The sequence below is a fragment of the Astyanax mexicanus genome, chromosome 14 (assembly GCF_023375975.1).
Source record: "Astyanax mexicanus isolate ESR-SI-001 chromosome 14, AstMex3_surface, whole genome shotgun sequence".
Classification (NCBI taxonomy): Eukaryota; Metazoa; Chordata; class Actinopteri; order Characiformes; family Acestrorhamphidae; genus Astyanax; species Astyanax mexicanus.
In genome coordinates, this window is record NC_064421.1 from 24,527,527 (window position 1) to 24,549,226 (window position 21,700).

At 37.6% G+C, this 21,700-nt stretch overlaps 1 protein-coding gene across 1 annotated transcript; it reads right to left on the minus strand.

The window, feature by feature from the left end:
- Positions 1 to 355: 355 nt before the first annotated feature.
- tmem62 (transmembrane protein 62) lies at positions 356 to 20,229 on the minus strand. The gene is made up of 14 exons (XM_049463887.1): positions 19,786 to 20,229; positions 16,725 to 16,836; positions 15,637 to 15,774; positions 14,304 to 14,349; positions 13,694 to 13,835; positions 13,462 to 13,586; positions 10,681 to 10,803; positions 10,403 to 10,558; positions 9,991 to 10,150; positions 9,063 to 9,176; positions 8,876 to 8,981; positions 8,678 to 8,773; positions 5,592 to 5,710; positions 356 to 5,227 (listed from the first exon to the last, which is right to left on the minus strand). The coding sequence occupies exons 1-14, from the start codon at positions 19,981 to 19,983 to the stop codon at positions 4,910 to 4,912; spliced, it is 1,953 nt and encodes a 650-aa protein (XP_049319844.1). The 5' UTR covers positions 19,984 to 20,229; the 3' UTR covers positions 356 to 4,909.
- Positions 20,230 to 21,700: the final 1,471 nt, after the last annotated feature.

Genomic DNA, 21,700 nt, shown 5'->3' on the forward strand with positions numbered 1-21,700 from the left:
GTATAACGTAACAAATGTGGAAGAATTCAAGGCGTATGAATATTTTTGCAAGGCACTGTGAATATAAAATAATAGAACATTAAGCTAACTTTGTGCCATAGAAAATACTCATTTTCAAGCTCTTATTAAAAGACTTATGTGACTTTGCCTGTGAAATATTAATAATGATGACTATTCATTTCACATGCTTTCATCATTAAAAGCAAGATAGCTCTCAGAAGCTGTGTTTGTGTGTCCTTTACCGAATGCAGATTTCTTGTAAGTTTCGGTCGATTGTGCATAAATGAAACCACAGACCAGCATGATTAATACAACAAAGGGAATGACCACAAACAGGAATACAGAAGGCATAATATCAAGAAGGGTAAATAATTATAATCATTTTAAAAAAGCATATCATTTAAAATCTAAAATCTTTTCAAGTAACATTCAGATCACTTCACCACAAGTCTTGATTAACATGTATTCAGGTAAATATCAGACCACATGTGTCACAAATAAACAACAAATAAATGCGTAACATCCCATACCGTTCACAATGTTAACAGACAATCCAGTGCAGCCCATTGTTCAAGTCTTTACATTCCTGAGACAACAGAGACCTTGAGTGACCCAACACAGAAAGGCAACAAAAGTCCACTAATACACCAGAATCTGTCACAGCAAATGTGTTGTTGAAGAGGGTCAGTAGAAAACACAAAAGGAAAAAAAAAAAAACAGCAAATGTAGGGCAGGACGTAGTAAAACAGCAATCTCATGTATTCTCAGTCTTCCAGTTGACTCTGTCGTTTGTTGGTAATTGTGTCAAAACTATCAGAAACCCTTTTTGCTAACTCATGATTGTGAATATGTATGATTGTTGACTCTGATTCCCTAATTTTAATTCACATCAGCATGTGTCCACAGCCAGATAACAAAGAATAACCCTCTCCGCCACCCTCAAAAAACAGTTGATCTTGCCTATGAAAAACATAAAATGTGCTCAACTGTAGTGAATATACATGCACATACATATATAAGTACATCATGTACTTCTCATTTTTAAGTATTTAAGTTGTTCCATTCATCGTTAAAACCCGACAAAAGTGCATCAAATATGTTGTTTTCTTTTACTTTGTTTTTTGCACAGTTTGGATTTTTTTAGGGCTGTGTAGACAAGCAAATTCTGATCTTTTCAAATCAGATTTGAGACACTTTGGCTATGTTCAGACTGCCAACCCAAATGTAATTTTTGTTAGCATATCTAAATTATAAACAGATTTATTTTTGGAAAAGAAACTAACAAAAAAAAAACATAAAATCTGATTTTTGCAAATGAATCCAAACATATTAGGAGGTGGTTTGAAATGTGATTAAAAATGCATTTGAAGAGATGTATCTCTGTCAGTCTGGATGCTCTGGCCACTCAAATCAGATTTTGTCATTTGTATCACTTGCAACGTGACAAACAATGATCACTTCAAACCTAGAGTGATGAAACAGCAAGAATCCAGCAGCACGGCAGTTACTGTAGGATCTGATGTCATTACCACCCGTGCAGATAGGTTATTGATGCCCGAACATGCAAATCCAATTTAAGCACTTACAATTAACAGTGTGGTCAGCCATTGCGGCAGATCTGATTTAAGAAACAACTCTGATTTGCCTGTAGTTTAAACAAAGCATTTTAAATGCACATTCATGCAATGTTAGTGTATCTGAACGAGAACATCAGTTTTGCTGCATCCTATAGCTTGTATGCATGTGCTTAGTGCTGAAGGAGAATGAAGGTGAGGGCTTTGTAATGCAAGTCAGTGGATGGTTAAAGAATAACGTGCATAAACATAAATGTGCACAGGGGTGGGTGCTATGTCACAGAGAGATTCTTGCACATTACAGAATTACAGATGAAAGATATAGGTCTTATATTTATGAATGTGAACCGTCAAGATAGCAAAATCTTATCTGAGCAAAAAACTAAATGCATTAATGAGGCTCGAGATGCGTACATACCCAAAGTCGAAGGAAAAAGGAAAAAGCAGCCAAAATGAAAACATAGCAATCATATATAATCACATATTCCATGCTACTAAACAGTCCCCTAAATCCAGCACTACTTAAAAAAACTGACCCCTAGATTCACACATAATTACAGTGGTATTCTGGAATACAGTGCAATTATTTTAACAGGTTTATCCTCAAAACCCAGTATCTGACTGTTTTCAGCAAGCAGCTTAAACCATGTCTTACAATAGATGTCATGATCACTACATACTGTCCCCCAAAATAATTGTGATAAACTATTATCATTTTAAGACCATTTTATAATAATGTAGCTGAAAGCCAAACACAGTTTTTTTTTTTTAATTATTATTATAATTTTTTTCCCCCACCTTTGCTAGATTAAAGCCCCACTAGGTAGGATTGAGATTTTGTGCTCCCCCTACAGTTGCAGAGTGTAATAAATGTTTCAGGCCGATTAGTTTCTCTTTCTCGTTTTCTGGCTTTCACAGACATATTCGGTCTCTTTCCAGCTTCTGCCAGAGTGTCTGTCTGTATGTTAGTTTGTAAAGAATGAACCAGTAGTCCTTGTAGAACTGTTAGAACTGAAGGTCGGAAAGCAGGTCGCAGTTCTCGCGAGCGCTGGCCGCGGCTGCCTCGTAAAACAGTGTCTGGTTGGAGCTCAAAGGAGCCCGGCACAGACACGAGAGCACTGCTATTCCTCCTATTACACCTCAATGGAACGCTGCAGTGAGTTTCAAGCTGTAATTTCACTTCTTTAAAAAGATCAATAATCAAGAAAATCATACCTAGTGGGGTTTTTGGCTTTAGCTACAAAACTACTGTTATTTCCTGAATACTGAACAACTTCAACATTGCAACTGGTTGCAATTTGTTTTGCACTGTTTTGGTCAATGGTAATTTCTGTTGCCAAATATTCAGTGCATCCCTAAAAAAATTACTTTCTGGATTGTTAAGAATATTTAGACATTAAGACATAGCATGGCAGGCCTAATTCTCACAGTATAAAGGGAACTTTAATTTCCTCCATAAATTTACTGTGCTATTAGCCACTTCCTTTTTCATTGATTTACTGATTGAGTCCTTTATTATTTATTTATATCGTAGCCAGTCACTGCATTCTTACGAGCTGGTTCAGATGAATTATGCTATGCTTTAAACAAAGCCTTGGAAATTAAACAGGAAATATTTAAAGAGTGCTTAAAACTATTTGGGATGGTCTTTGTTTTTAATAATAAAACGTTTTAGCAGAACTAAAAAGCATGGGAGAGAAAGCTCAGATGTGTAACCTATTCTTTGCTGAAGAAGGTTTTCCTGCTCCTCTGGTGACAAACATTGACAGAAGGTGAATTTAACAAATAAGTACGTGTTCGACACCCATTGACACACATTGTTCACGGAGCAGAATGAAACTAAAAGCTTGTGAAATTCAGGAAGTTTTTGTTTAAGGGAAGTGTGTAATGACGGTGCTTATTTAGTGTGTGGTTGAGTAACTACTACAGCGCCAGCAGACTGAAGCAGTTTTTCCATGTGGAAATGCTAGCTTTCCAAAGGTTCAGACCCACAGATACATTTCTTCCAGTTCTCTGGAACCATCTTTTTTTTCCACTGGCCCTCAGTGTTGGTCAGAAAAATTCACATGCATTTTATGAATTGATCAGTGTTTGACTACATAAAAAAGTGTGGCAGCATAGCATGTAGCATTGCTAGATAAACCATTCACAAGTCTCAGTCTTAGAGCGTTTTCACAACTGCACTTTCACACTTAGGCGATTCATTTGGGCTGGTGTGATCACAGGCAGTAATCACATTGGGATGGTATGTTTTTGCATGGTATAATTTCAGATAATTTCTACAGTATAATTATGTCTCAGGAAGATATGTAAATGCTTACAGTTGTGGTCTGGAGGTCAAGAGGGTGTAAAGGGTTTCCATACTGCCCTGTATAATTAAAAAAAAAGTCTACTTTTAGGTAGTGTACCTCTTGGTGAGAGCTTTGATTGAGTTCAGGGAGGAAGGGGCATATCATTACACTAAGACCAGGTTGGATGGTTGTTTTGACAAATTGCACACCTCTTAGGCCATCAGTCAACCAGCTACCATTGTCGTTATTTGCAGTGGTCAGACACTTAACAGCAATATGTACTGGACATCCTACGGTTACATATGTTGATGTAGCATCTCTCATGTTAGGACTTCCAACTGACATTTTTTAGCCACACAAAGCAAGTGTTTCTTCTCAAAGTCTTAGTCAGATTGCACCACTTCCTTGGTTGCCGTGTTTGCCAATGTAACCTCAATCAAAGATTTATTGGACCAGCTGGGATGTAAGTCTCAGCAACCTTTAAGCATGCAGGATCTTCAGGCCCAGCTGCAATAACTATGGGCAAATGTGCCACATGAGGCCATATATAACCTTAAGGCCCCCCCATGCCCAACCGTATCACATCTTGTATCCAGGCTAGAGGTGGCCCAACAGGGTACTAGATTGTAGTTTATTACAATAAACGTATCCTTTCATTCTAATATCATAATTACTTAGACAGATCTTCATTACATTCACACATATAAAGTTAAGGAATTCACTTGATTCCAGCAACTTCTTCTGGTCGATTAATTTTTTTAATCAACAATAAATTAAGGTGTGAAAATGCCCTCAAAATCCTAGAAAACCTTTTGAGTGACGGCCGATTTTAAATAAAATGACCTACGCACTCTACCATAACCAGTAATGCAGTTAACATCACTGACCATAGAGGCACCTTCAAGACGCAAACAAACAGCTCCGTATATTGACTATACAGAATGAAGGGGAAGCTTGGCACAACACAAGGTATACTGTAGGTAAAATGTTTAAAAAGAATGTTAAAAAGACCCTTTGTATGTCCACTTCACTGTGTCTTAACTGTCATAACTGCGTGCCGCTCTTATTGTCAGGGAAGTGTGGAGCTGGTCCTCTCCAGGCCTTGTAGACCAGTAGCAGACCCATGATTAGAGCCCAGGTACGCACCGGCGACAGAAAGAAAGCCACTGATCCGTAGGTCTCCAGCAGAAAGTAGCAGGAGTAGGCCTGCCACACGAGGAGACCCAGCATGACCAGGTGAACGGGCAGAGTCCGCCAGCGGCATCCCGGCCGACAGAAGTGGGAGCGTAATGAGAAGCCACAGCAGCGCTGGTGAAGACTCCAGCAGAGGTAGCAAGTCAGAGGCATGTTAAAGAACACCAGCTGTTAAAAACCAAAAAAAGAGAACATCTGCTTACAGGAATAATTTCAAATGAATAAATAAAAACTACATATAAACTGTCAAAATAAATCAATAAAATATATAATAAACCTCCAATTACCACATTAGGTACATCATTATTCATTGTAAGAGATGTAAAGAGGGCTCCCAGTGATTGAAATTTATGAAATGCTTCTAGGAACATTAACTAGGAACTGGAACTAAAATAATAAACTACTTTTTATAAAAATACATTTTTAGTCCAAAATTAAATATTATAAATACAGGAAATACAAGATTAGCTTCATAAACATTTATTCAAAATGTTTATTTTAATCAACACACATTCCATTTCATTGCTCTTACCTGCATAATGCCCAATACATAGGTCAGACTACCTTCCAGAAAATGCCCATCCACAAACACGCCAAACACAAAGCAGACGCCATTGTGCCCATCAATCACCTCCCCGATGAACCACGGACCTACAAAAAAACAAAAATCAATCTTACTCAACACACCAGTAACAACCAGATCTTTCTGTCAAAGCATTTGTTTCCAAAAACAAACCTTAATATTACTTTAATATTAGTGCAAAGCAATCAATTTTTACATTTTATTTGCTCTATTTATCATGACATATTTAGCCATGAGTAAATTGCATTCTTAGTTATGAGGTGCCAAAGAATGCATTTGTTAGTATTTTTAGTGTTTTTTATGTAAAAATAGTAAGTGAGCGTGAGTTGGTTGGGGTAAAAAATACTTAATTTTTATAACCTTTTTATTTTGTCTCACAATCAAACATGCTGATTTGCCCTAGGGGGGGAAACAGACAAGCTCTGCTGTTATTTGTTGGTTTACAGCACTGTGACAAACACAGATTATAAATGAAACTACATTCTTGGGGAGTAAATGGGAGTGGTAAAACACTGTGTTATGAACAGCCACCTTGTTTAATCCTGAAAAGACCAATACATACTGACTTAACACTGTGGACTATTGTGGGGGAATTGTGTTCTAGAGTAATAGTGCTCCATGGGGTGATGATCATCCAACATCCTAACATTCTTACGGAGCCCGGGAGGGGCCGTGGATAAAAAAAATAATTAAATCGAGTGAACGATGTAGCAGTTCGTGCTCACGTTTTCTTTAATTCGAGTGAACGATTTGCAATTCGTGCTCACGATTTCTTTAATTCGTGCTCACGATTTCTGTAATTCGTGCGCACGATTTCTGTAATTCGAGTGAACGATTTCTGTAATTCGTGCTCACGTTTTTATGCGCAATAAGACAAGAAGCTCGGAGGGAAAGGAGCATTTTCTCTCTTGATCTGTTACAGGGGTGCAGTGATGATAATCAGTTATCTACCTTTATAACCTGCTGTTATTAATGCACTAGTGTTACAGTTAGATGTACAGTACAGTGAGCAGATTTTGCCTGGTGGTGGAATCTCTACAGCGCGTGGGGGAGAGCCGTCCGCGGCATCGGTTCCCCCGCCGCCAGACACCTGCCGCGCGCGCAGGTCTTCACGGAGCTTATTTACCAACAATGTAGACAAATACAGTCAATTCCAGTCATGAATAAAGGAAACAAACATTTTACTGATGCAGGACAACTGTGTGTTATTAAAACCAGATCAAAACAAAGTTATAATGCAATGTGCAAATGTGTTTATTAATTTCTAAATAACATTCAGCCAGCCTCCAAGGAAATGCACACCTTCTTAAATCTGGTTACATCATTATTACTTTTATGATAGATTTAATCTATATTTTAATAATTTGTATAATAAATAAACACATAATTCAGAAAATATACATTTAAGAAGTTTATAATTATTATATTTTTTTTTATTTGAAGCTTGTGGCATGTTTCTGGGCAGGACACTGTGATTTGAGAATAAGCAGATATTCAGGACATTTCATCAGATATAGAAACTTAATTATTTTAGGAAACATATTGGAATAAATTATCAAATTGATCCAAATTATTATATTAAATGCCTATTTACTAAATATCTTAATACATTGTATTAATAGTATTTTAGACCAGCTATTTTGATTTTATATAGTGTTACATATTTAAAGCAGCTCTTATATGAGCCATTCATAGACAACTGTCACACCTTGCATTAATTTTGTATTATCTTTATTAACTTTTACAGTGTACATTTGGACCTAAGTCTTATAGCTGTATATTTATATAATTATACTTCTTTACGTTATACTATTGTTGAAAATAAGAAATTATAAACAGTTCCACATTGCATTATAACTTTGTTTTGATCTGGTTTTAATAACACACAGTTATCCTGCATTAGTAATGTTTGTTTCCTTTAATCATGACTGGAATTGACTATATTTGTCTATATTGTTGGTAAATAAGCTCCGTGAAGACCTGCGCTCGCGGCCAGGGAACCCGTGCCGCGGACGGCTCTCCCCCACGCGCTGTAGAGATTCCACCACCAGGCAAAATCTGCTCACTGTACTGTACATCTAACTGTAACACTAGTGCATTAATATCAGCAGGTTATAAAGGTAGATAACTGATTATCATCACTGCACCCCTGTAACAGATCAAGAGAGAAAATGCTCCTTTCCCTCCCAGCTTATTGTCTTATTGCATAAAAACGTGAGCAGGAATTACAGAAATCGTTCACTCGAATTACAGAAATCGTGCGCACGAATTACAGAAATCGTGAGCACGAATTAAAGAAATCGTGAGCACGAATTGCAAATCGTTCACTCGAATTAAAGAAAACGTGAGCACGAACTGCTACATCGTTCACTCGATTTAATTGTTTTTTTTATCCACGGCCCCTCCCGGGCTCCGTACATTCTTGTCACTGAATGCAATTAAATTCTCACAGATCTAGTAGAAAGCCTTCTATGGACAGTAGAGACAGTTACTCCAACAAAAGCAGGATAAACTATTTGAAAATCCTTGATTTTGTAAGTATATAGTATATATAAAAAAATCTGCATTTTATAAAGTGTCATCTCACTACATTTTAACTATTTTGTACACCAGGGGTCACCAACGTGGTGCCCGCGGGCACCAGGTAGCCCGCAAGGACCTTATGAGTAGCCCGCAGGCCTGGTCTAAAAATAGCATTTTTGTTGCTATTCTTTTTTTTTTTAAAATCACAGTTGCATTGGTGTAATTTTAGATTATATTAGATTAATATTAGCTTAGAGATAGCCTATAGTTTATATATTATTATACAATATAATGTAATATAATATGTAATATTGTCATTAATTATTAATAATAACATATAATTAAAGGTAAATTGAGAACATTTGCAATTTCATGAGTGTGTATCAAACTGGTAGCCCTTCGCATTAATTGGTACCCAAGAAGTAGCTCTCAGGTTCAATAAGGTTGGTGACCCCTGTTGTACACCATATCACAGATGGACACATGCATGTTCAATGGCATGGGTGACTTACCTAATGCTGTGCACAGATTAAACAGCAGCAGGGTGTAGTAGAATGTGTTGATCTTGCTGACGAGATGGAGGGACATGCATGCTTGAGAGAAGAGCCCTAAATGGGTAATATATGTGTTTAATAAGCATTTGGTTTGATTTACTGTAGATTGCACTTAGTTGAGTTTATGATGGTCATTTGGCACTCAGCCATTCTTACCATGTTTCCTCTGAGCTGCACCTCGGGCAGAGGGCGCTTGTTTGAATCTGAAGAGTACAAGGATGCCCACGTTCAGCAGAATAGCAGCAACAAAAGCAATCCGTGCCTGAGTACACACAGAAGATTAGATTTGTTACTAAAATAAAATCTGGATTATTTATTTATTAATTCAAGTACATCTCCTCACCAGGATGTAGTGATCAGTGAGAAGGATGAAAGACTGCAGGAAGCCGAAGCTGAGTGCGAGATCTTCCTGCAGGGTGAAATGCTGCTCTTGCACCTTGGAACGACCTGCTGAGTCCTTGCACACACACACACACACACTATTTATAATGGGCAAATGACAAGATGATAACACTACGGCTGCATTTACACCGCTCTTGTACGTCAATTAAGCACAATGTATCACATTTATTTTTAATGGAAAAGGTCAGTTCTGTCAGATTAAAGCTTGGATTCTCTGCCCGAGCCTGAGCCCAACCCAGGAAATCTCGGACCGGGGTCAAGAAAATGGTCTGTGACATAGGTGTTTTTTTTTTTTTTTTTTAAATATAAAGCCATGGTGTGATAATCACAATACAGCAAAGTCCAAAAATGTTTTTAAAAAGCTCATGTTTTAATGCTCTACTTACTTAAAACATTTTAAATTGGACTCAAGCTCATAATGACAGTTTATGGGTCGGATCGGGTCGGGTTTAGGCAGAACGTTCACAGGCTCAGGCTGCGCTGGATTTTTTGGGCCTGATCTAAGCTAGATGTCAGATGCAGCTGCACAATAAATCCGGTGCATCAATTTCAGGCAAACTTAATGCAAATAAATATGCCCAATGTAATGCATCTGTCCATTTAGATGGTAGCTTGTGTTTGTTTGCATGCTTAGTGTCGATAGTGCAAAAGTCAATTATTTTAAGGATTAAAAATATACTGAGCTTGATGTGAATTCAATTGGATGGCACAGGGAATACATTCATAACGTCCACATGTGGTCACCATGTCCGTTGCTGAATCAGACCAGTGTGAATGCACTAAAAGTGTTTTTGTTTTTGTACACAATTTAATTAAATCTTTTTAAATTATCTTTCTTTAATAACTGATGCTGCTGGTCCTTTATTTACCTCCACTTTGACTTTTATTGTGTGCAGTCCAGTAGAGTACAAGGAAGGATCCCACGGCACCACAAACAGAGGTCCTCCTACAGACACTGCTTTCCCTAGAGCATCTCCATCCACACTGACATACACTGCTGTGATCGGTGCTGCTGAGAAGACCAGCATTCTGCAAGACACAAAGTGACACACACATACACACATTTAAAAAAAAAATCAACAACAAATCAGTACAGAAAATTGTATTGTGTATTTAATTGTAAGCAATTCCTTGCCATTGGACCATAAAACATAAATAATAGAGGAAATAGGAAGATTAAGACTGTGGCTTTGAAAGATGAAAATAACAACACAGGGAATGATTATAGTTGACAGGAGTGAATGGCTTAAAGGCACAAGAAGACACACACAGAGGAGACACCTGATGTGTGTCGAGCTTCGGATGCGGCCCAGCGGTTCCACTCCTGGATGCAAGTACTGCGCATCTTTGGGGTTGGTGATGACCACTGCTGGCCAGTCATCAAACTTTAGGTCTGAGAAGCTCAAGATGTCGTGGTCAAAAGCCAGCACCCGGTATCTGATCACAGGAGAACATACAGATCTAACTTCACACACAGATTTTCTATTTAGTGACAAGACCAGATCTTACTTTCTTAAAATATTGCTGCATTAGACTGATTTCCAGACTGCTGCTCTTACCTGCGGTTGTCCATCCAGTCTCCTAGCTCCAGCTCCAGGGTTCCCCCAGGGTGTCTGCTGTGGAGGACAGGTGTAAGCCCACCTAGCAAGTGCAGATGTCCACAGAGGTAGGCCACTGCTGTGCTGTAAAAATCAACAAACATGACAAGACTTTATTGTTCCGTTAGTACAGTAGTTGGACTGATGTACCGTATGAACTGTTTGTTAAATTTCTCTATTTTAAGAGCTCAATTTAAAACTTAACAGAAAATGCAGTGAAGAAGAAACATTAACATCATGCGCCATGTCAGTTATCTTTAGGAAAGATGTTTTATACTCTTAAAATTCTGTATACTATCTAGGGGTGTAAGAAAATAGTGATTTTGTATTGGTATCTGACTGCATAAAAAGTAAGATTGCAAACAATGCAATACAATATATCACCTTGCTCACAGTCACGCTTTATTTACACACTTCTGAATTGTGATGCATACCCTTACGCCAATTTTTTGACAATACACAGCCCTAATACTAATACTATTGAACATTCTACACATTCAATGAATGCACTACAACTAGGGCTGGGCGATATGGAAAAAAATCTTATTACGATATAGTTTTTCATATCAGCCGATATCGATATGTATCACGATATAAATCAAATCACTTTCTGTTACACTTAAAGGTTTCTATTTTTACTCAGAAGTGACAGAATAAGGGAGTTATGGACAAAATCACTAGCAGGCTCAGAGCCTTGTGGACAGACACTAGGATGTTAACATCTTGCCAGGTGGGTACAGCTTTTAAATTAATTTTAAAAAGGGGACAAATATATAAACTAAAAAATATGTAAGACCCTTTACATTATATGTCTGTTTAATTTAAATTGCAATAACACTTTATTTATTTTTATAAAATTATATTTAATCAAAAGATCATTCCCCTCCCTGAATGCAGGCAACTACATAAAGCAAAATACAAGAGTATATCACAGTGTTCATTTTGACAGGTGATTTTGATACAGTCTTAGTCTTTTCACTAAAATGTATAATAGTTTTAGTTACATTTTAGTCTATCGGATATTATTAGTTTTAGTCAGATTTCAGTCTAGTTTAATTTTGGTCATATAAAAAGTATGTATTACATATGTTTTACTGTTTTTCTATTTTCTATTTGTTGTAATTTTAGATAATTTACTGCTTATGTTTTTTTTTTAAATAAGAGCCTTTAGTTTTTTTTTCATTTAAATTAAGCTAACATTTAAATATTTAAAAAAAAAAGTGGCCTATAATGGAGGTGGGAGGAATAAAGTCAAGTTTCTGAAATGATCCACTTCTACTGCAGTACAGATTTATACTAACATTACTGGCTTTCAGTAGACTAGACTTACATTACTTAAGTGTATTTAAAACTCCAGTTCAGTAACAGCAATGTTTAGCTCAGTTCAAATACAGCTAGACAGATTATATAATCTTCTGTATTTAGTAAAATATCCAGCATAACAGACTCTCTATCTGTTAAAAACTATAAAACACAAAGACAGAGGAGAATGCTGCCCTCAGGGTTTTCTAACAGAAACAGTGAGAGTTAGGAAAAAAGATGGAAAGTGCTTCCTTTCTGTGTGTTTATATACTAACCCCTCACTCGTGCTGAAGTTAACCTTAATTTACACGAAACGTGGATTAACACGGCTAACGTGCGTTACCCATTAGTTTATTAGAATGTAAAAAGCAGTGAAAGCATCTTAGCTAATGATGACAGATTGCACAGATCCCTTTTACACCTAAACATCGCTAACTTTAAACTGGAGACAAGCTAATCTAACTAGCAGCAAACAGAGCAGCGTTTACCTGCCTTCAGAAATCTGAACAAGCTCACCTCTCTAAATATCTTGGAGACGCATGCCTCATATTTAAAAGGTGAGTTTTCCAGTGTAGCGCCGCTGAATAGTATAAATGAAGTTTATCCAGTAAATGGGAGAGAAGGAGCCGCTATGTGAGGAGTTCAGAGTGGAGGGGCTCGGGGGGTGGGGCGGAGGGGGATGGTGGAGAGGGGAGGGGAGGGGTTGTACTGGGCTGAGCAGCAGTTCAGCGTGCTGCCTGATCTCGTGCTGCGCCTTTTCACAACGCTACTTAAACGGGAAATAGAAAATTTAGTTTATCGAATTTCTCGCCCCGACTTATCGCGATATATAGTTTCCTCGATAACTATCGATATCGTTTTATCGCCCAGCACTAACTACAACTAATGGTAAGAATAATTATGGTTTTGGAAGAAGCTCCTTCTCTATTACTGATGCTTCACTGATTTTCCACCTCAGCAAAAAGGGGAAAGGGGAAAAAGAAGAGCGCTCTTTTTATTTATTTATTTAATTGATATTATTATTACATTAATATTTTATTTTACCAAAACTATAACAAAAAGGAGACTATTTGAAAAGAAAGTGCAGGTAATGACTTTACTACACGTCTTCTTCTGTGGGTGTAGTTTCACGTTTTTCTGCCCCAGGGACTAAACAAACTGGTCAATGGGAACAACTTAAAATATCTGTTACATAGATATAATAGGGATGGCTTAGAATATCCTATAGAATGTCTAAAATTATGTGCACTTCCTTCCCATGTTTGGTTTATCTGCAAGAACTAGCAATAAAAAGACCTGATGTACATTATGCTTGGTCACATTCAAGCACTTTGCTAACAACTTGGCAGAAAACCTTTTTTTTTTTTTTTCATTTTTACAAAACACATCAGAACCACTGCATGTACTTTAACCGCCAAAATCATCAGTTGTGTCTCTAACCTCATCAAGGCCCGGACTCCAGGGAAAGGGGAGATGACTGTGGAAGTGGTGTAGTGGCCAAACCAGACGGTCTGATTGCTCCTGTAGCTCTCCTCCCTGTAGGTTGCCAACAAGTCCATCTGATTCTGCAGGACAAAATATCAGAAAGCAGACTTACATAAATATCAACATGCCTGGAAAAAAAAAAAGTTATATTCACAGTGCGTTCCATTGTAAAAAAAAAAAAAACTACCTGATCAAGTATTCCGAAGAAGTTATAGGGACGCTTAGGCCCAGGGATGAGGGTTGCATCAGCACAGATAAAGGAATAGTTCCCAAATGGAGTGCTGTGTACATAGTGGAAGGAGCCAACTTTCTGGGTGGCAGAATACTTCCTAATTTTACAAAAATGTATGTTGGTCAAATGTTAGTATTTTACACTGCCCAACAATCAAACCTTCATTTAAACTCGGAAGACCATGTGTATACTAATTAAAATATACCTACAATAAAACTAGTAAACAGCAAAACCAGAATTTAAAACACTGGGCTAATAAATACAACTATCAGCACAAAAAATCAATTAACAAGCATTAATAAATCACTAAAACATGTAAAACTAAGGAAAATGATCATTACAAACGTGGATTTGGTATCATATAGAACATACAGAAATGGAAATCAGCTGAATCAGTTCTGAATGTTACTGTAACTAATGAATTGATTATGACAATAACTCAACTCATACGTACATGGATGTGTCCATTTATGTAAAGAACTATGAAATCTTTATTACTAAAGATAAAGTCTTAGTCAGTAACTTATTTTCTGTTTATCTATAGCTGAGATATTTTTCCACACACCTGTAGTAGTTGTTCACACTGTCCAGAGATATGATATTGAAGGCATCTGAGGAGGCAACAAAAGAGAACATGGGTGTAGACTGCATTTTTCATGAAACTGAGAAAGTCAGTGGAGTGTATGACTGAAGAGATCTTTTGTCTGAAAGCTTTTGTAATTCAACACCAGTTAAAAGCATGTAGAGATACAGGACAGATACAGATACCCACAATTCAGTGTTAAGTCTGCCTCCTGATAGCTGCTTATACTAATTGTTGTGTATTATAATTGTTGCCTCTCTAGAAACCATTTATAGAATACACAAAATACTAATGACCGGTAATCTGATTCAGACTTACTACTGTAAACTCAAAGCAAATTTTGAACTGGAGACTGGATTTGTAGCTTTTTGGCTGACAAATGAAACATATGCAGCTTTGATAAGTGAAGAATTTTATATCATTTAGATGCCAAAAGATGGTAGATAAACATGAGTCACTACACTACACATACATTTATTTAACCAAGACTGCAAACGAAGGTGATGCATTTCTGAGGAGTTCTTTAATCGTACTGTGGAAAATGGCATTTCTTGCTGTTGAGCTCCACCTACAGTCAGGAAGTGTACTTCACACTATGAGCCACCTCTAAGGGACATGATTTTCTGGACAAGCTGAGAGATCCAGAACAATTGGAAAAAAAAAAGTATGTGGAATGATGTGATGGAGTGACCCAATTTTACTTAAATGTTAAACAGTGTTACACAGCTTCTGCCCTCTTCTCCAAAGTTACATACAGCAATTTACAACTGACTGGCATTGGCCAGAGAACACTAAAATTGGCAAATTCGCCATTGGCGCCCTGTGCTCTTCATGCATCACACTGAGCACATGTGACAGACGCGGCAGAGACTGGGGACGCTGTGCAGAACGTTCTGCTGCATGCACCATCCTCCAGCATGAGCAGTAGATGAGTAATTGAGTGAGGAAGCTTTTCTTTGATTTCCATTAGGTACTGGGATGATATTCACACACCCATTGTGAAACATATGCTGGTGCAGTGGGCACTGGGTTCCTTCTGATGAATGACATCAACATGTGGATGGAGCGTGTCAGCAGTTCCTGTCGTAAATCCAATCGAGCACATGTGGGACATCATGTTCTGCTTCATTCATCCAGGAGTTGATTGATGCTTTATTCCAGGTCTGGGAGAACTCCCTCAGGAGAACATTCGCCGCCTCATCAGAAGCATGCCCAGGCATTGTAGGGAGGTCATACAGGCATGTGGAGGCCACATACACTACTCATGATAAAAGCCATTCATGATAAAGTATGTAATAAAATGAATTATACTCACCATGGTTTCCACGGATGTCAATCCATTTAGTGCGTTCCAGCACACGTGATCTCTTTAGGATGTTGTGATAGGCCTGCCACTCCACCTCATGTTGAAGTGAGCCCATTTTATTTTCAGTCTTAGCGTCAGTTAAGTCCCCTGGACAGTGATCATGAAAAGACAATATTAGAAGGCCTAATTAGGAGTGTCTATCACAACCCTGTATAAACATATTTGAAAACTATGGGCTGAACAAGTTAAATGATGCAGGACTGATCTATTAAAAACTCACTATTGAAATAAATACAGTAATGCAACAAGCTTGTGCAATCACAACACCTTAATGTGGCCAGCAACAAAGCGGATGTGAGAGAACCGTAACGACTGATTTATTTGTATTAAAAAATAAACCTGACAACATTTATTGGTGACTAGATTATTTATTAACTAAAATGTTAAGTTCTTGTAAGCAAGACACTGTATTTAGACATTTTATTTCAGTGTGTTCAGTATCTGGCTGCCTTTAAGCTGTAAGCCAATTAGAATTGCATGGTATTGTGTGAACTGTAGTCTTGTTTGTCCCTCTCCGAGATCCAAACTGCTCAGCCCTGTTCTACTGAAATCTGCTTGCTCTGGCCTAGCGATGAAAACAGTTACCTGGTTAACTGGGTGCAGGGCTATACCAGACCTGTCAGGATCAGGTTTTTTAACATGTTCTGCTTCCCATAGATCTGAGTTATCTGAGTTCCAAACCTTGGTTCTAACAGAACCATAACTTTTGCGTACTATTTTTACTCTAATTAACCATTACTATAATATTCACTATAAAATCCATACAAAAAAAACTTATGAAAGACAAAATAAATAATAAAATAAAATAAAAATAAACATATATAATATATTAAATATATACTATAAACCATAACACATGACTATTATATATTTTCTGTTATTTGTCAACAACAAGTAACTAAAGGTAAGATTAATTATTATAAAATGTTACTACTACAAATAATTCAGTAGCCAATGTCAAATGTGCAACTTAGGTAAAAAAAAAAAAAAAATAGAATATGGTTTATTCTACATTCATACTTAAATGTTCTACTCACCTGTTGCCAGCACAAGGGCAGGTTTAATCACGTCAATAGTGTCAGTGCAGAACTTTTCAAAGTCTGGAATACGTTTTGGATCATGGAAGCGACTGATATGAATGTCTGATACCTGCACAGAACACACACACACACACACACACACACACAGCAAAGCATATGCATGTATTAATATAAAGGGTTAAAGGCATGCACATAAACATATCTGCTTATTAATGTATGTTCATTTAAACATTTTGACAAATGGAGGTTATTGCTGTTTTGGTGTTAGCTTGGTGCTGGTTCAAAATAAAACAGATATAGTTTTTTGCTGATCAGTAGCCTACATTAACAGACATGATGCAACAGGCTGGTAATGAAAAACAGCAAATGCAGGTCAGTTGCTCAGCATTTTATTACTAAAACCAGGGTTTTCCAGTTAGCCATGTATCTTAGGTTCAAAGTTGGGTATTTACTAAAAGGAATTCTCCAAAGATTATAATCTGGCAGTTCCTGTTTTTTATTCTTTACATCAAGTTAGTTAAGGTTTGAGCAAGATAGCAGTGTTCAAACACAGCATTTTGGTGGTGGTCAGATTTTCAGAGTTTTCTTATTAGAAAAGACTGACAAATCCTGCTTTGTGATATACCATTCTGGTTTGGTGCTGGTTGACCAGCATACCAGTATTCAAAGCACAAAACATGCTGGTTTAGTGCTGTTTTGGTACTGGGTGACAATCATATCATTGTTCTGAACACAGACAATACTGGTTTAGTGCTGGTTTGATGCTGGTCAACCTGCAGACCTGTGTTCAGAGCAAAACAAATGCTGGTTTAGTGCCAGTTTGATGACGAGGCTGAAGTTGGCGTCTTATTCGCCAGTGTCTTATTCGGATTTTCCGGTCCACCTTAAAAAGTCGAAGTACCAATTATTCGCCAGTAGAGAGCAGGGTTGAGCCGAGCAAAACGAGTTTGGCATTTAGGGCATATTACACTGAGAATACATTGCCTGTTCTGGGTATTTCCAGTTGCCCGAACTCCAGATTATCAAATAGTCTGTTGAATTTGACACCACATTATGAAAATATAACTAGTATACTGTGAATAGCCTAAAGAACTTAACATTTAATGTACAGTTTTTTTTTATTATGAGCCTCTGAACTTGGCATTTGAGAAGATTAAAGGAGAATAAATGGCCTGTTCTGCATATTTCTAGATGCCCTAAATCCAGATTCTCAAATAGTCTGTTAAATTCATTATAAAAAAACTGTACAGAATTTTTTTTTTTTGTTATAAAGGCTGTTCACAGTTTAATAGGTATAGTTTCATAATTTTGTGTCAAATTTAACAGACTATTTGAGAATCTGGATTTAGGGCATCTGGAAATATGCAGAACAGGCAATTTATTCTTCTTTAATCTTCTCAAATGCCAAGTTCACAGGGTCATAATAAAAAAACTGTACAGTAATATTTTTAGCTCTTTGGGCTCATCACAGTGTAATAGGTATGTTTTCATGATTTTGTGTCAAATTTAACAGACTATTTGACAATCTGGAATTAGGGTAACTGGAAATATGCAGAACAGGCAATTTATTCTCCTGACATCTTCTCAAATGCCAAGTTCAGAGGCTCATTATAAAAAAACTGTACAGTATTTTTTTTTTGTTATAAAGGCAGTTCACAGTTTAATAGGTATAGTTTCATAATTTTGTGTCAAATTTAACAGACTATTTGAGAATCTGGATTTAGGGCATCTGGAAATATGCAGAACAGGCAATTTATTCTTCTTTAATCTTCTCAAATGCCAAGTTCAGAGGGTCATAATAAAAAAACTGTACAGTAATATGTTTTGTTATTTAGGCTATTCACAGTTTAATAGGTATATTTTCATAATGTGGTGTTGATTTCAACAGACTATTTGACAATCTGGAATTAGGGTAACTGGAAATATGCAGAACAGGCAATTTATTCTACTGACATATTCTGAAATGCCAAGTTCAGAGGGTCATAATAATAAACTGTACAGTAATCTTTGTAGTTATTAAAGATTTTCACAGTTTAATATGTAAATTTTCATAATTTGTGTCAAATTTAACAGACTATTTGAATATGTGGATTTAGGGCATCTAGAAATATGCAGAACAGGCCATTTATTCTCCTTTAATCTTCTCAAATGCCAAGTTCAGAGGCTCATAATAAAAAAAAAACTGTACATTAAATGTTAAGTTCTTTAGGCTATTCACAGTATACTAGTTATATTTTCATAATGTGGTGTCAAATTCAACAGACTATTTGATAATCTGGAGTTCGGGCAACTGGAAATACCCAGAACAGGCAATGTATTCTCAGTGTAATATGCCCTAAATGCCAAACTCGTTTTGCTCGGCTCAACCCTGCTCTCTACTGGCGAATAATTGGTACTTCGACTTTTTAAGGTGGACCGGAAAATCCGAATAAGACACTGGCGAATAAGACGCCAACTTCAGCCTCGTAGTTTGATGCTGGTCAATCTGCTGACCAGTGTTCAGAGCACAAAACATGCTGGTTTAGTGCTGCTTTGGTAGTGGGTGATCATTGTTCTGAACACAGAAAATACTGGTTGAGTGCTGGGTTGATGCTGGTCGACCTGCAGACCTGCAGACCAGTGTTCAGAGCTTAACAAATGCTGCTTTTGTGCAGGTTTGATGCTGGTCGACCTACAAACCTGTTTTCAGTGCACAACAAATGCTAGTTTGATGCTTCTTGACCTGCAGACCAGTGGTCAGACCATAACAAATGCTGGTTTAGTGCTGGTCGACCTGCAATGTCCACACGAGAGCAAATGCTGTTTTTTTTTACTGATCATTACATTAAATTTATTTAGATTTGGACAAGATAGCAGCGTTTAAACACAGTGTTTTGCTGGTGATCAGCTGGTTAAGTTCTTTAGAATTGATACTGTTATTATTTCAGAGGAAGTCCCAGTATTGGCTAAAGTTACCTGTACCATAAAGATACAGCTGAAATGTCTTGTTTGACAGGTTCAGCTTGCCTACAGACAGACAGGTGGAGGACTGACCGGACTGACAGGTATCTCCACTCACCTGAATAAACCAGAACACGTTCTCCGGCTCTGCTCCGGGGAACGGCGGCTCGCTGCTCCTGCGGTTCCTCCGCTCGTCTCCCCGCGACTCTAAGCTCCGTCTGAGGTGCCGGCTGGTGTCGTAGCTGTCCAGAAGCAGGGAGGTGAGGCACGCCAGCACCAGGCCGGCCACGACCAGCACGCTGAACAGCCGCAGCATCCCGACAGCAGCGGAGACACGGCCGGACCTGCGGACAGGAAGCGCCAGGGTGTTAAACCCCCTCTCACTCAGCGCTCGCGGCTCCGCTCGCCGGGCCTTCACACTCCCGCGTCACAACCGCGTCAGGGGAAATCCGAGCTGCAGCTCGAGCTCTGATTGGAGGAAGGAGAGAGAGAACCGGCGCGCGGCAGCTCCTACTTCCGCCTCGCTGTTTTTGAAAACGAGGCCAGAGAGTCTCCTCAGAGTCTTCATTCCACAGTCTTCCTATCTTCTTCTTCTTCTTTTAAGTAATGGCGGTTCACAATATAGCATGTATATCGCCACCTACTGCACAGTAGTGTGTGATATGATCATGGTAAATCATGGCATGACAAAAAAAAAACAAAAAAAAACAGTCTATATTCTGCTCATCAGGTCTGTGTCATTTAAGTACTTCATAAGGCATTTAATTCTATTGCTCTGCATTCCCTCTTCCTTCAAGATGTTTCGAAAATTATCATCTCCTCCCTGTTCTCTCCAGTATGCTCTGTGATCAGTGTATTTCCTGCAGTGAAAAAGAATGTGCTCTATATCTTCTTTGACTTGGCATTCAGTGCAAAGCCCATCAGTTTTGCCCAACATATGTAACGAGGCATTTATGCCAGCGTGCCCAAGTCTCAATCTTGTATATGCAACTTCCTCCCTTCTTCCAAGCCCCACTGATGTTATTCTCTTTCCCCCCACCTGCTGTTGCACATTAAAGTATTCCCTGCCCTTCGTGTCTGACTCCCATTCATCCTGCCACATCTTCAGAACTTCTGTCTTAATATAAGATTTAGCTTCCCCTTTACCTAATGGAACATGGATGTGTACATATTGGTGGCCTAATGCATCCCTGGCAGCTCTATCTGCAATTTCGTTACCCTTGAGGCCCTTATGAGCTGGCACCCAGCACAATTGGGCAATGAGCCCCAGATTACGGAGTTGAGACAAAAGCTGTCTCGTTAGTCTTCCTATTCAGACTCAGCAGCTTTTTTATTGTTAAAGCTATAATAAAAAACACCATAAAAAAAACACAAAATCTCAAAAGCAAGTAAGTACACAAAAATAGGGCGCCACAACAATCCTAAACAAATACTTCTTCAAATACCATCTCAACACACAAAAACATTGAAAACATAGACCAATTTATTCAGATTCACATTTTATATAAAAAGCACCGATAAATCAGTATTACTGTACTAAACATAATAACTATAATCTGTTAGATTTTACTAGAAGTACAGAATAATCAACAGTGTATGAGTAGTCAGAACTGATTTCGATTTAATTTGAACATAATCAAAATCAATTTCCACAAGAAAAAAAATGTTCTGCTTTCAATGTTTCTCATTAGTACAAATGTAGTTTTTGGTCTCCATAAAAGAATACAATTAAAACATGTATTATTTTTACAGCTAAATTGTATTATTAGCATGTAGTCCAATTAGCTTGTCCAGCTGGATTCTTATAGGAAACTGGAGGCTTCTTTGGAGTCACCTGGAATAGTTCTATCAGCGTATAAAAAAATAGATAAGGAAATAAAGAAAAACATTGAATGTGAGGGTGTGTCCAAATTTTTGGTCTTTGTTTTTTGGTCTAAAATAGTATGTAATAATAATATATAACGTACAACACAATGTTTATAGAATAGAATAGAAAGATAATAGAAGACAAATAAAAAATAATATGAGTAGAA